This window comes from Wolffia australiana, chromosome 2 (assembly GCF_029677425.1).
Source record: "Wolffia australiana isolate 7733 chromosome 2, ASM2967742v1".
NCBI classification, from domain to species: Eukaryota; Viridiplantae; Streptophyta; class Magnoliopsida; order Alismatales; family Araceae; genus Wolffia; species Wolffia australiana.
In genome coordinates this window covers 1,579,411-1,594,148 of record NC_135836.1, presented here as the reverse complement: position 1 = coordinate 1,594,148, position 14,738 = coordinate 1,579,411, and the positions used below count along the sequence as shown (strand labels likewise).

The 14,738-nt window shown below is 39.0% G+C and overlaps 1 protein-coding gene across 1 annotated transcript; it reads left to right on the top strand.

The window, feature by feature from the left end:
* Positions 1-1,095: 1,095 nt before the first annotated feature.
* On the top strand, positions 1,096-9,003 carry LOC144716505 (pleiotropic drug resistance protein 2-like). Its single transcript, XM_078591636.1, has 21 exons — positions 1,096-1,819; positions 1,905-2,025; positions 2,101-2,189; positions 2,497-2,581; positions 2,668-2,822; positions 2,980-3,115; positions 3,205-3,295; positions 3,752-4,652; positions 5,088-5,248; positions 5,405-5,508; positions 5,619-5,784; positions 5,966-6,043; positions 6,108-6,208; positions 6,381-6,713; positions 6,794-7,084; positions 7,181-7,264; positions 7,346-7,479; positions 7,577-7,804; positions 7,893-8,064; positions 8,152-8,406; positions 8,657-9,003. Exons 1-21 carry the CDS (start codon positions 1,482-1,484, stop codon positions 8,924-8,926), a joined length of 4,293 nt encoding a protein of 1,430 aa, XP_078447762.1. The 5' UTR covers positions 1,096-1,481; the 3' UTR covers positions 8,927-9,003.
* Positions 9,004-14,738: the final 5,735 nt, after the last annotated feature.

The window sequence follows — 14,738 nt, the reverse complement described above, 5'->3', positions numbered from 1 at the left end:
TGCTGTTTTGGACCTCTATTGTGAACACTTATCATCCCATTCAAGAACGTTCTTTTCTCCAAATCAGTGTGTGGGTTTTGTTCACTCTCATCCGTAAACTCTTGGTGAATTCTTGAGCTTGGTTGGATACAAATCTTAGGTTCCATTAAATTAAGATCCTCGACAAGACCTTCCTACACTATACATGACGACACCATCATACAAAGGTATACTACGTTATTACTCCCAACGTAAGCTTTAATTATCATTCTTTCGAGACGATAGATTTCCGCCAAGAAAAGTTGCGCAATAATCACAGCCGTTGACATGTGAAGAAACGTCAGACACCAAAGCCCACGACACCCTTAATGAAAATTTCGAAGTTCATCTATCATTCATAGATTTTCGTATTAAGATTATTAAAACCCTCAATTGAGGCGCTTCAAAAGCGACGTCTTCACTGAATGATTCTCGCCCGACAATTCCCTCAAACAGAAGAGCAGACGATTCAAGAATGCTGAAAGAGTGGAATATGACGTTTTCAGACGTTATGTGACCAACAGATCAAGTGAACATTGACAGAGCTATTGGTGCGAAGATACTTAATGCGAGAGAAACGTCTCAGACAAGGTCTTAATCAAAAAACTGTGGATATGTTGCCCCCTTTAATAGAACTCTGAGAGATGTTTTCAAAAAGTCTGTCTTACTGAGATAAGAAGGAACCACAAGTCGGCAGAGTTGCGAAATCAGATACATCCAACTGCCCGTTCCCGTCGTAATGAATGACATTTTAATAATTTAATAATTTAAAATCATTTTATTTATGTTATGATGGCTCTCCATAAAATAATTTTCAGTCCCATGACCTCATTCCAACGTGAAGGTGCCCTACTAGCGTGCGCCACATTAACTGTTCGTCGCACAAGTCGTCTTGGTTGGGGAATTCGGAGGTTCGGCTCAATAATGATAGATTTTGATTGGAATTCAAAGACTTCTCTGAGAGCCCTAATATTCTTGAAGGCCATTACAAGTAGGCGCGATGGATATATTATGGAATATCACTCGGAACGGTCCTCCCATCCTTTCTCTTTCATCTCTTTTTGCAGTGACGTTGTCTCCATCCCTCTTTTTCGCGACTTCAGATGGTTTCTCTTTCTATTTAAAAAGAATTGGAATTGTAAGGTATTTCTCTCGGCGACTTTTTCGCAACCTAACTCTTTAAATCATCGCCTCGAGGGCAATTATAAGCAGACAATGTAGTTACAGTGTGAGCCATCAGTTCTAAACCTCCTACCATCCTGTCCCTTTCAATTCTTACCCTCTGCTTCGTTTCTTCGACTCTTTTTGCCCCTTATAGAGAGCTAACATTTCAAATCATCATCTTGCAGGCAATTATATGTATAGGATAATTCTGTTATAGAAACTTCCATCCGTTCTCTTCCGATTCATTTCTCTCTGCTTCGTTTCTTCATCCTTCTTCCCCAATTTCGGAAAGTTTCTTCATGCAATCACACGGTAGAAAGCCAATGGCTTATGCTGATGACGTTGTACGCTCAGCGAATAGCAGTTACAGAAGCTGGGGCGGTCTTGTTTCTGGAAGTTTTCGCGATCTCGGCCGCGACCCATCAGACGTTTTCAATTCCCGGAGACATGACGATGATGACATGACAGATCTCCGAGCAGCGGCGCTCAATAAGCTGCCGGGAACGATGAAGAGGACTACAGTTGATCTTGACGATTTGTCCAACGTAGACAGGAGTGTCATCATTGATCGAGTTTTACAGGTTGTGCAAGAGGAGAACGAACGGCTGCTCCATCGCATGAAGAAGAGGATGGACAGGTTTTTCTTACTTAAAAACCAGGAAAATTTATGCAATCAGCACGATTTTTAAAATGAGTTCCAATTTTTCTCATGGGATTATTAGCGTGGGGATCGAGATGCCGAAGATCGAGATTCGGTTTGAGAATATGTTCGTGGAGGCTGATGCATTCTTGGGCACGAGAGCTCTTCCAACCTTGATAAATTTTGCTGTCAATGCGTTCGAGGTATGGTTTTCTTTCTGTCTTGTCTTTTCTTGATCTGCAGCATGTTGAGATTTGTGGTTTCATCACGCTCCTCAGGGCTTGATCAACTTGGCCGGATTTTCTTTTTCGAAGAAGACGGTGAACAAGATCTTGACCGATGTTTCTGGCGTTGTTCGTCCTTCAAGGCACGCTTATCCTAAATTTTGTGACTTTTTTCTTGAACCGATTTGTTTTAAAACTTTTCTCGATCCAATATCCGGACTTCTCTTTATAAACGCGTCATTTTACCTGAGAAAAGAAATAAATAAAAAATTGAGATAGTTTGATGGTATTTAGCTTTCGATTTCGCTTCTGTTACAAGAAACTAGTTAGCGTATAAACAATTATAGAAAGGGAAAATATTTTTAAAATGTCGTGGGTCCAATGAAATAACTCTTTCTTGAAAAATGAAATCTCTAAGTAGAACGCTTTTGGTTGACTATTACATAACAGGCTGGCGCTGCTTCTGGGGCCTCCTGGGTCAGGGAAAACAACTCTGTTACTTGCATTAGCAGGAAGGCTGGAGAAGAACCTACGGGTATGATGATCATGAAGACTTTGAGGATCAAATCTCAATCTATATTATCTAAGAATATCATATGATATTACAATGTCCGTGCTTAGGTTGCGGGCCGAGTCACTTACTGTGGGCACGAGCTGAACGAGTTCGTTCCCCAGAGGACCAGCGCTTACATCGGCCAGCGCGATCTTCACCTAGGCGAGATGACCGTGAGAGAGACGTTAGACTTCTCCGGGCGCTGCCTCGGCGTGGGAACGAGGTACTTACTATTGAAGAGAATAAGGAGACAAAAGAAAGTTTTTGCAATTAGCTATGATGCGCTCTCGCGAATGATAACTACAGATAAAAACTTGCGTTGATTTCGTCTCCAATTCCCAATTCCTTCTCTACTTCAACTGGATTTTGATTTCGTGCAGGTACGAGACGCTGTCTGAGCTAGCGAGGCGGGAGAAGGAGCAGTCGTTGCCGCCAGACCCCGAGGTCGACGCTTTCATGAGGCTGACGATGTCCCCAGACCACGGCGAACGTCTCGTCACCGAGTACATTCTTAAAGTCTCTCACATTCTTCCGAAAAGAACAAACCTTTATTTTTTTCCCTTCCCATTACTCATCGATGATAGTCGAAAGTTGCTGATAAGCAGATGCTCGGACTGGATTTATGTGCGGATATACTGGTGGGAGACGAGATGCGGAGGGGAATCTCCGGGGGCCAAAAGAAACGCGTCACAACGGGTAAACTTTTTGAATATCATTTTTTTGTGAAAGGCTTCATATAAAGATGGGCACAAAATAAAATATCCAATCCACCAGACTAAGGTGAGGAATCAAGAAAGAAACGAAAAGAAGAGAGAAGAAGATGAACATACGGGGAAACCGAGCATTATTGAAAGATAACCCCGCGCTTGAAACATTACGCTGGAACCTATTTGTCTTGTTCTGTAGCTTCTTCATAGTTTCATGGGTTGAGTTGATCTTGACCATGTGTAGCTTTACTCGTTAGATCGTCCTTTCTATTTATCCATATGGGGTATGTGTCGTATTATATCTCGCGACGATTTCTTCCGACCGGTTTACGGGGTGGGATTTTTGTGTCATCATATTATCGGTGGAGAATTCTGTTCTTTTTCTAATCGATGATTTAGGGTGATGTTAGTTTGGGAGTTTATTCAGTGCATGTTGTGTATATAGGAGAGATGCTGGTCGGGCCAGCGAGAGCCCTGTTCATGGACGAAATATCCAACGGCTTAGACACGTCCACGACGTTTCAGATAACCAAATTCATGCGTCAGATTGTCCAGACGCTGGACGCGACCGTTCTCATTTCCCTTCTCCAGCCGGCGCCCGAGACCTTCGATCTCTTCGACGACGTTATTTTGCTCTCTCAGGGGAAGATTGTTTACCAGGGCCCCCGCGAGGAGGCAGTCCAGTTCTTCGAGTTTATGGGATTCAAGTGTCCAAAAAGGAAAGCTGTCGCTGACTTTCTCCAAGAAGTGACTTCCAGAAAAGACCAGAGGCAGTACTGGAGCGACGAACAACACCCCTACAGATACATATCCGTAGACGAGTTTGTCCACGCATTTGACTCCTTCAAAGCAGGCCAGCGGCTTAGAAGAGAACTCGCCACGGCTTACGACAAGCCCAAAACCCACCCAGCAGCGTTATCCAAGATCAAGTTCGGAGCCCCGACGTGGGAGATCTTTAAAGCGTGCTTCGAGAGGGAGTGGCTTCTCATGAAGAGAAATTCCTTTGTTTTCGTGTTCAAAATCTGTCAGATTATATTCCTGGCGGTCCTCGGATCGAGCGTTTTTCCAAGATCACAAATGCCGCACGAGACCGTTGCAGATGCGAGCAAGCACTTAGCCGCGTTATTTTACGGTATGGTGACTGTTATGTTCAATGGAGTATCGGAGATTGCGCTTACGATTATGAGGATTCCTGTGCACTACAAGCAAAGAGACCTGCTCTTTTATCCTGGATGGGCCTTTGGCCTGCCTATATGCCTCCTCCGAATACCCGTCTCCTTCATAGAATGCGCCATCTGGATTATTATCACATACTACTCCATGGGCTTTGCTCCTTCTCCAATTCGGTAAGTAAGGTTCGGCATGTTCTGAAAACGACGGCGCGTGACGTTAGCGAGTGTTGCTGTTTTGTCCATGACAACGTCAACGTCAATCATAGAGTATATAATCGAAAACGTCGCAAGTTCGTCCGTTTAAGATGTTGGCCAGTAGCCTTGTCAACCTTAAACCGGATCGATGACCATTTTTAGACTAGATTTTAGCTATATTGATGGTTGATGACGGTGGACGGCGTCTACCGCCCTTTCCACCTCCTCAACATCAAGGTGAATCGTCAGTGATGATCAACTCTACGTCAACTGTCGATAGATAGCATTAAAATATTTGGGGTAGATCAACCGGTACTTTCATAGATATCGCTCAAAATATTTGGGAAGTTTCTCCGCGATGATGAACGTGGAATTGAGATCGTTGACTCTAATTAGTTGTATGGTTTACTGCAGATTTTTTCGACAGTTTTTGGTGCTTTTCCTTACACACCAACAAGCTCTGGGTCTCTTTCGGTTCATTTCAGTAGCGGGGAGATCTCTCGTAGCTGCAAACTCTTTCGGCACCTTCTGCATGGTTGTCGTGTTTGTCCTATCCGGTTTTGTTATTTCCAAAGGTATAAACCCATAAAGCTTAGCGACACAAATCAAACTTTTACTCTTATTAGACATATAATAAGAAGTTACGGGAGTATACTTCACTCTATGCTGAAATATTTTGTGAAATATTTCTTATCTGCCTCCAAAGTTGATAGTGTGCTTTATGTATGAAGATGAACTTGGAAAATGGTGGATATGGGGCTACTGGACTTCTCCAATGATGTACGCCCAGAATGCTTTGTCTCTCAACGAGTTTCTTGATTCAAGATGGAGCACGGCATGAGTTCTTTTCAATCAACTTCTCTTTTTTCCTAGTTTCTTTTTCAACTACAAAAATGAGCTCATAACACTCGGATAACTTACATGCACCATTCCCTTGTCGAGCAGCCCACCAATGACAACAGAGTAAATGCTACAACTGTGGGGATAGCGCTTCTCAAATCCAGAGGTCTGTTTGTGGAAGGTCACTGGTATTGGATATCCGTTGGAGCTTTGCTTCTCCTCACAATCATTTACAACCTTGGGTTCCTCGCCTGCTCCAGTTTTATGAACTGTACGTCCATCTCTGTCTTTGAGTCTTGGCATGACTAAAATACAGTATGTCATTTTTTTCTTGCGCTTGGTATTTGACATACCCCATTTGAGACTTTGCACACATTAAAAATTTTCTGTACTTCTCTTTTCCTGAGGCTTGTCCATTGGCATAATCTCATTCCCAACGGCATGGCATGCAGCTGTTATAGAACCCCGGCCGATTATACCAGATAATGAAGGAATGGAAAGAGAGATCTATGCGCTGAAATACTCCAAGGGTGAGAACGCTTCTCTCATTTTTTCAAAATTCTCAAGTAAATTCTTTACCTTTGTCTTCTCTAGGAAAGAACGCAAATCAAGAAACAAAGGGTGGAATGGTACTGCCGTTCAGGCCGCTTACCCTTACGTTCGACCAGCTTAATTACTCTGTTGATATGCCCGCGGTTAGTACAGTCCAACCCTTCTCCATAAACCCCATATCTGTTTATGTTTCAAGATTCCAAAATTCTGGTCTGCAATGATTCAATTGATCTTTAATTATAATAAAAAAGAAGACCTAAAACCTTGAGGTGAATGAATAGCAAACCCTAAGACTAGATCCCTTTTTTGTCCTAGGAAATGGCGAGTAAGGGGATTCAAGAAACACGTCTCCAGCTTCTTTGCAATGTCAGTGGGGCGTTTAGGCCCGGGGTTCTTACAGCATTGGTAGGCGTGAGTGGAGCTGGAAAGACCACTCTAATGGATGTTCTCGCAGGGAGGAAAACAGGCGGTTACATTGAAGGAAGTATCTTCATTTCTGGGTACCCCAAAAACCACTCTACCTTTGCAAGAGTAAGTGGATACTGCGAGCAAAATGACGTTCACTCTCCGAACATCACTGTCTATGAATCTCTCCTTTTCTCGGCGTGGCTGCGCCTGCCCCATGACGTGTCGCCTCAAACACAAAAGGTGAAAGTGGTGACAAAATATTTTTGATATTCGATTTATGTGTTTTGGATAGTAAAATTAACTCCATTCCATCACGACAGATGTTTGTTGAAGAAGTGATGGCATTGATCGAGCTTGATAGTCTAAGGGATGCGTTGGTGGGTTTGCCTGGAGTGAATGGTTTATCGACAGAGCAGAGAAAGAGGTTTACAGTGGCGGTTGAACTGGTGGCAAATCCTTCCATCATCTTCATGGATGAGCCAACCTCTGGCCTTGACGCCCGCTCAGCAGCCATTGTCATGAGAGCAGTCAAAAACATAGTGAACACTGGAAGAACAGTCGTCTGTACAATCCACCAACCTAGCATTGATATATTTGAATCTTTCGATGAGGTTTTTTCTCCAACTGCTCATTATCAACTCATAGTTTTTACCGCATCAAGTTCAAACCAAGTCCCAAATCATTTTATGTTGTTTTAATCAATACAGCTCTTACTAATGAAGTTGGGAGGTCAAGTGATATACGCAGGACCTCTGGGCGAGAATTCCTGTCATCTTGTGGACTATTTTGAGGTGAGTCTCGTCATTCCTTATAAATGGATTATGACAAAAATATCTCAAAGTAGTTTTATCACAATGTAAATATTTCTTCAGGATATTCCTGGGGTTCCCGAGATCATGGATGGCCAAAATCCTGCGGCGTGGATGTTGGAAATTAGTACGCCTGCTCTTGAGGCCAGCCTGAACTTGGATTTTTCAGACATTTATTCAAGATCTTTGCTCTACAAGTGGGTCATATAATTAATCAGCCTTATCATAGAAAATATTATTGACTTCCAGTGAAATTGAATAACCTGGATCATTTATCTTTGGTCTCAAAATCAGGAAAAATCAAAAGATGATCGAGAGTCTGAGCCGTCCTCCAGCGGGTTCACAAGACCTTTCTTTTGGCACAAAGTATGCTCGGAGCTTCACCACCCAGTTCACTGCCTGCTTTTGGAAGCAGTACTGGTCTTACTGGAGGAACCCTTCTTACAACGGTATGAGATTCTTCACAACAATCGTCCTGGGTCTCCTCTTTGGAACTCTCTTCTGGAACAAAGGCCAGGAGCCGTAAGTCACTCAAAATCTTCTACTTTTCTTCATTATCGTCAACCTACAGTAATATTTATCTTGTATTACTTTGAATTGCTTAAAACAGGAAGACCCATTTAGAGATATTCAACATTTTGGCGTCCGTATACTGCTCTACATTTTTCCTTGGATTCACAATCGGTGCAACAGTGCAGCCAGTTGTGGCTATCGAGAGGTCTGTTCTCTATCGTGAGAGAGCTGCAGGGATGTACTCGGCCTCGGCCTTTGTCATGGGGCAAGTAAGGGAATATCCAAACTATGTCATGTATTGTGCTCTTTTATATTTGTCAAATTAAAAGCAATATTTATTGGTTTTCTTGCTTCAGGTAGCAGTGGAAACAATTTATATTGCCACTCAAACCGTTTTATACTGCCTCATTTGTTACTCCATGATCGGATTTAAATGGGAAGCAAGCAAGTTCATGTGGTTCACATTTCTAGTGTTTATGTGCTTTCTCTACTTTGTGGTTCATGGGATGATGTCGATTGCTATCACGCCTGCATACCCAGTTGCTGGCATCCTAATGATTCTCTTCTACAACTTTTGGAACATTTTCAGTGGCTTCCTAATCTACAGACCGGTATGTTGATCTCTGGACACTGATTATACTTCGTATGGAAAGATATACATGTTCTTATATTAATTAGCTACTAGTGCTAGAAGAGATGGATTAGAAACTTATCTTGCATTTTGATCATTAAAATTTTTTTTAAGATATAACTTTTTGAAAGGACATTTCTTTGAAAATTCAACCTATGGACAATGTACTTCAAAATGATGTCACACTTGCTTTCATAATAGGAATTTGATCTCCTATACTATTTGTACAGATGTTGCCAAAGTGGTGGCGATGGTGCTACTGGACATCACCTGTGGCCTGGACGATCTACGGACTTATGGCGTCTCAGTATGGGGACATGGAAGATAATATTCAAATTCCTGGGGAAATGACCATGACTGTGAAGGCATATTTGAGGGAGGTGTTGGGATATGACCATAGTTTCTTGGGGTATGTGGCAATAGCCCATGTCGGGTTTGTGATTCTTTTCTGTGTATCCTTTTCCCTAGGCATCAGCTTTTTAAATTTTCAAAGAAGGTAGGGGATTTGACTCCCCACGTGTGAAAACACTAGAAGCAGTTTATGACTCACTAAATACCTCTGGCTTTCCCTTCATAATTTTGTCATCAAAGGACACCGTAAAAATGTACTTGATGTAGGTGCTTGGCAAAAAAGATATAAGGACTGGAACCCATAAAAAAACTAAAACATTCAATAAGATGTTTAAAAACTATAATTTGATGTCATATAATTAAGAATCAATACTAATGATGGTTTATGAGTCAATTATACTTCTGAAGTAAAAAACAAATTATAGACCAAAGCGATAGACAAAACATATTCCACAGAAATAAAATAATTTATTTCAAGTTTTGATGCTGTTCATCACTAATTCAAACTAAAATTTGAAGAGTTATAATGAGAAATGTTTTTGAGAAAAATATAAATTTTAATATTTCGATAACCCTAATCTTTAATTTTTAACATTTTTAATTCAATTTTATTTAATTTAATATACTTGTATTTATATTAGGCAATGAAATAACCAATGATTCAATGTAAAACCCTGTATAACCCTGATAATAAACATAACTATCGGGTATAACCCTGTAATGAATAATAATTCATGACGAGGAAAATGTGTTTTAAACAATAATTAACAGGCGACACAAGGTATTACATTGGTAATTCATGATCATCAAAAGGATTTCAATATCAATAAAAGATATAATATTTATAATTCCTAAAATATGATTTATTTTATTTATGTTCACAAACAAATCATTAATCTCCTGCGGTAACTATGGAATGAATATGCACATTTTCTGTTGGGGTGAAACTAGTACATAAATTCATGTTGAAGAAATATGCATTGGGTAACAAGTCAATGTGATCTATGTCCCATTTAGATAAAAATTTATGAACTTGGTGTCCTTTTTAATTCATTTCCAGATTCATATTTCACCCCAGAAATAAACTTTTCCCCCACATAATAATGTGTGAGAAGGTATTATTCTACAAATGCTGTATAATTCATGACAAAACCACAAAATATTTTTAAAACCCACTATGAAAGGTTTTTACTATTTTCCTACTAATTTTGAAGTTATCAAAATCAATATCACAACAATTTTTAAAACTATTTAAATATTTTTTAGTTCCTCGTACTGCGTATTTATTTTGGAATATTTCTTAACATGGAATGGATTTAATTTTTTAAAAGTGTCTTTTTGACTCCTACTTAGTTATTACAGTCCCCAACTTACAAAAACGTCCTTGAGATACACTTTTCCACAACATATAAAAAATTAAACACACCTCACAGCTATCATAAATAATATGTAGCTACTGAGTGATACCTATATTAAATAAAATTTATCTATTCCTATAAATAAATATGAATGTGTGTTTAATGAGATATGACTTAGCACACATTTCGCATAACCCTGATATTTTATGGGGTATTATCTCTATACTCATCCCCTCTACATTTATATTTGATGATCATTCATGCTATCAAGCCCTTTTAACAATTCTTACAGCTTAATAATACCGTCTTTATATTCCTTTAGCCAACTTGAATAATAATGATCTAAATCGTTAAATATTATTCTTATTAGCAATGGTAGCCTCCAAGTTTGTGTCTCGGCTAAAATGACCAAGGATGAGGTAGTGCATTCAGCTTTTTATAAATATAATTTTCAATATTCCTCCTCATTTAGAATATTTGTCAATTCTCAATAATGTCCTCAAAGCTTTCCACAAACTCCAAATTCTCCCAATCATTCTACTATGTATATTTTTCATTAGCTAGCCCAAATTTCTCCAGACCATCTAGATTTGATGAATCCAACACTCCTACAGTGATTCATGCATCATAAACTAATACATTTAGTATCACACTTATTGCCAAAATGTCTTAGAATTACAAGTCATCTATGTTAACTCATAGATCAGTGATTTTATATAGTTTGCATGCATATAATAATAAATATACAATTTCAAACATGCAATTCTTGATTTTTAGATAAAAAATAGTTTTTAGTAGATCAAGAATTTTGATACATCAATGTATCGATGAGGCTTATGGCATGCTGAGACTGAAAACTCTTACCAGAGATGTCAGTTGGGTATGCAAGCTTGCCAAGGATAACCAAAGATGATATAAAAGGAATGATGTCGGACATCGTCTAGGACATTGTCCGATCGACACCGAGTATGATGGCTCGGTGCCGATAAAGGATAATGGTATCAAACGTCGACGGTGTCGTTGTCTGATGGATGGAAACCCTAACGGGTTATATAACTATGACGTGATGAGATGCATCCTACGTGTTGTACATGCAGGCTCCGACTCGAGGGAGACGCCGAGCTCCAAGTTTGGACGGGGTTACCAGGTGATGGTGACGGAGGCCTCTCGAACCTCGACGGAGCGATAAAGACGTCTACGGCCAAATGAACTCAGTCCGTAAGGCTTGTACGCAATGGACGAGCTCGCTATGGCCGAAGCGGGACGGTTCAGATGGTGCGACTCGGCTGGGTTGAGGTGGGACGGTTCAGGCGGCGGCTATGATTGGCTGTGGCTGGACCAGCGCAAAGAGAATCGGCCGGCAATGGAGAGGCCGGGCAGGCCACCATGTCCTTTCCCCTCTCCTTATCTTCCAAGGGGGAAGAGACAGGGGGCTTCCAACAGTCTATTCCCCTCTCCTTATCTTCTGGGTCAACTGTTCCTGGTTCTTTCCGCGATTTCCACGATGGAATTCTCAGCGACAGTGGCACTTTGCTTGCGATTGCTGAGACATGGGGACACGAAGAATTGAGCGGGGAGAGACGATGGAGCTTGCCTGACCCTCTTCTCCTCTCTTCTTCACCTCTCTTCTGCTCTCTGGCCGTCCAATTTTCCTTGCAGGTCCGGAGGGCGCCATTCACGGCGACAGAGAAGGTGGCGCGACCACCCCAAATTGGGCATCAAAAATGGGAACGGGAAGGATGAGCGAGAGAGAGGGGAAAATCAGTTTGAAACTCTTCCTTCCCCTCTACCCCACGTTCCTTCACCAATCTCCCTTCCGCTGCCAGCTTCCTCCTCCTTTCTTCCTCCTTCCTCTTCTTCCCGTCCACTCTTTCCGTCGTATTCTTCGCTGAACGAAGGGGTGAGACCAAGAACCTGTTGAACAAAAGGGGGAATTTTCAAGTGATTTTGTTCAACAGGTTATTATAAAGGGGGAAGGTCAAATGGGCCCGAAACGGGTCAACAAAAGGGGAGAAGGGTCCATTAAGGGGGCCCTTATATAATGGGCCCCCTCATTACAAGATAAAGGGGAAAATTAAAATAAAAGGGAAAAGAAAACAAAGAGACAAGGCACAAGGGAGGGGGTCCAAAATGGCTAAGGACCCCTGCCCGTGATGACGAGGAAGGACGTACGGGACGAGTTGTGAATGCGACAAAAACACAACGATGAGACGGGAAAACATAAAACACGAGAGAAATAACGATGAAAACAAAAAGCAATAATCGAGCATTTATCACCCAATCTTCGACGACGGTGGCAGGTGGCACGGACGACGTCGTCGACGATCTTTGATGGCATGCGCCATCAAGGAAACTATGTCACATTAAGACAATAATAGAGTCCTGTGCCCTCTCCATCTTTCCATGTCAATGAAATATTCAGCTCATGGACCAGTTACAAGGTTCAATTCGACTCTACCATTCGCAAATTTTAGATTATCTGATATGAGAATAATCCACTCATAACAAAATGAGAACAAAAATGTGACCCTATCCTTTCCATTCTTAAGCACTATTGGTTTTGAGATTCACTCCTATTTTTTATTTATTATTTTTTAATAATTTAAATAATTTTTACTTACACTTTTGGGGGTAGCATTAAATGCTCAAATCGCACATATCACATGATAGTGTTAATGAAACTAAAATTTCAATTTTTAATGTTTAATTAGAAAATTCGTGAGCCCCAAATTTTGAAGTTCTTGTTATTTTTAACTATGTAATAAATATTTTCTTGATACTAAATCCTTATACATGGTCATGGAGAAAAAGCGATAAAATGATGTTGCCTGCCTCTCCCACATATTTTTCATCCCTTCATCTAGAGTAGGACATCAAGTGTGCTAAGTAAGAAGAAATTTGGGATGGGTGACCTCCAGGATATTATGTTGACTCCCCTGGGTAGAGTCCTGGAAAAAGTTGAAGTGCACGCACCAGTTTCAACCCCATGTTAAAATTCTGGGATGGTTGAATATTAAGAAAAAGACCACAGATTTTTTTTTTTTAAAAAAAAGAAAGGCATTCCTCATTCAGCTTCAAAACATTGGACTTTTTTTGGTTGAAATCAGACTATAAACCTTCACTTATGTCTAACCCATGCATCCAAACCTGATTCAATTGCAAACAATAATCCCTAATTCCAAAGTGCAATGTTCACATAATTAGGGCGATGGGAATTAGACTCATTGGAATTCAGATAGTGCCAATACTGCCATTATACCTACATAGTGTCATTTGTTTCAATTTTTAATAGATAATTTATACTTGATTGTTAAATTCAATTTTTTTATCATCCCTTTAAGGCCTTCATTGAATAGTTTCAAAAAATATCATACCATAATTCTGGAAGAAATGAACCTCGACATTTGATAATTGGAACTCATCAGAAACGGCCTTTATTATAATTAAGATTATATAATTTTTGTTAAAAATATAATACAAATAAACATATTCTTAAATATTTATAATTTTTTAAAAAAATCTAGATTATCCTTTAACCCTTGGACAATTAAAACCAGATTCTGAGAACAAATAAATATTTATATTAAAATAAATCAGTGATATTAGTATGTAATTTATTTTTAAAATTTTTTTTTTCACCTTGTCAACAAATCTTAGGCTCACCGTATTTTTTACAGTAATATGAATAATGCGTCAAATGTGTATTGTAATCATATGTTCCTCTAAAATAGTATCTTGTTTATGAATATTATAAGTGGATAATTGATAAAATAAATATTATGTCTTATATTTTTGATAATTTTATTTTTTATAAAAACATGTTGTCATATCATGTATCATTATTTATTTATGACCCAAAGTCTATTTAGTTTTGATGATTACTTCAAAATAGAAGTAATTTGTATTTAAATAACATAACTTTAATCATTTCATATCAATATAAACCTTAAAACTGATGATTTTTGAAATTGTCATTATGATGTACTAGTATTTATTATATTGTAGAAGTAACCTGGGTAAGAATGAAAATAGTAATCACCTTATACTTCAAAATCGCATTAGAAAAATTAATTTTGAGTTTATAAAAATTTGGATAGGGGTTTATTTAAATATTATGGGTTATTGGTAGGTATCTTTGGTGTAATCATATAAAATTATTTATATGATTACACCAAAGAGCGTAAATAGGTTATCCAAGAATTTGAGAAACTTTAGCAAAATCAATATTTTTACATATCCTCTAATTTAATGTAATTTGTTTTGATGTTTAATAAATACATTTATTTCATATTCATGTACAAGAAAGCAATACGAAATTTTTAATGAAGATTTTTCAGTATTTTTGGTTCAGAGTGTTTTAGTAAAATGTATGATGTTAACTAGTAGTATACATAACTCAAATGAGAATTAATAGTCACATTACATAGATACAATCAATACCCTCTAAAAATATGGAATGACAAAGTGAAATTTCACAACACCAAGATGATTTATGGAACAACATTATGTAATTATCTTGATTAACTATAAAGAATATATTACAAATAAAATATCGATATAATTCAAATTTCAATATGGTACAAATTGACGATAATTTAATTCA

Excerpts from the sequence above, each read along its gene's own strand:
- LOC144716505 (XM_078591636.1), top strand. The coding sequence starts at position 1,482 with ATGCAATCACACGGTAGAAAGCCAATGGCTTATGCTGATGACGTTGTA. Across the intron at positions 2,190-2,496 it reads GGCGTTGTTCGTCCTTCAAG|GCTGGCGCTGCTTCTGGGGC; the intron begins GCACGCTTATCC and ends ATTACATAACAG. Across the intron at positions 5,785-5,965 it reads CTGCTCCAGTTTTATGAACT|CTGTTATAGAACCCCGGCCG; the intron begins GTACGTCCATCT and ends CATGGCATGCAG.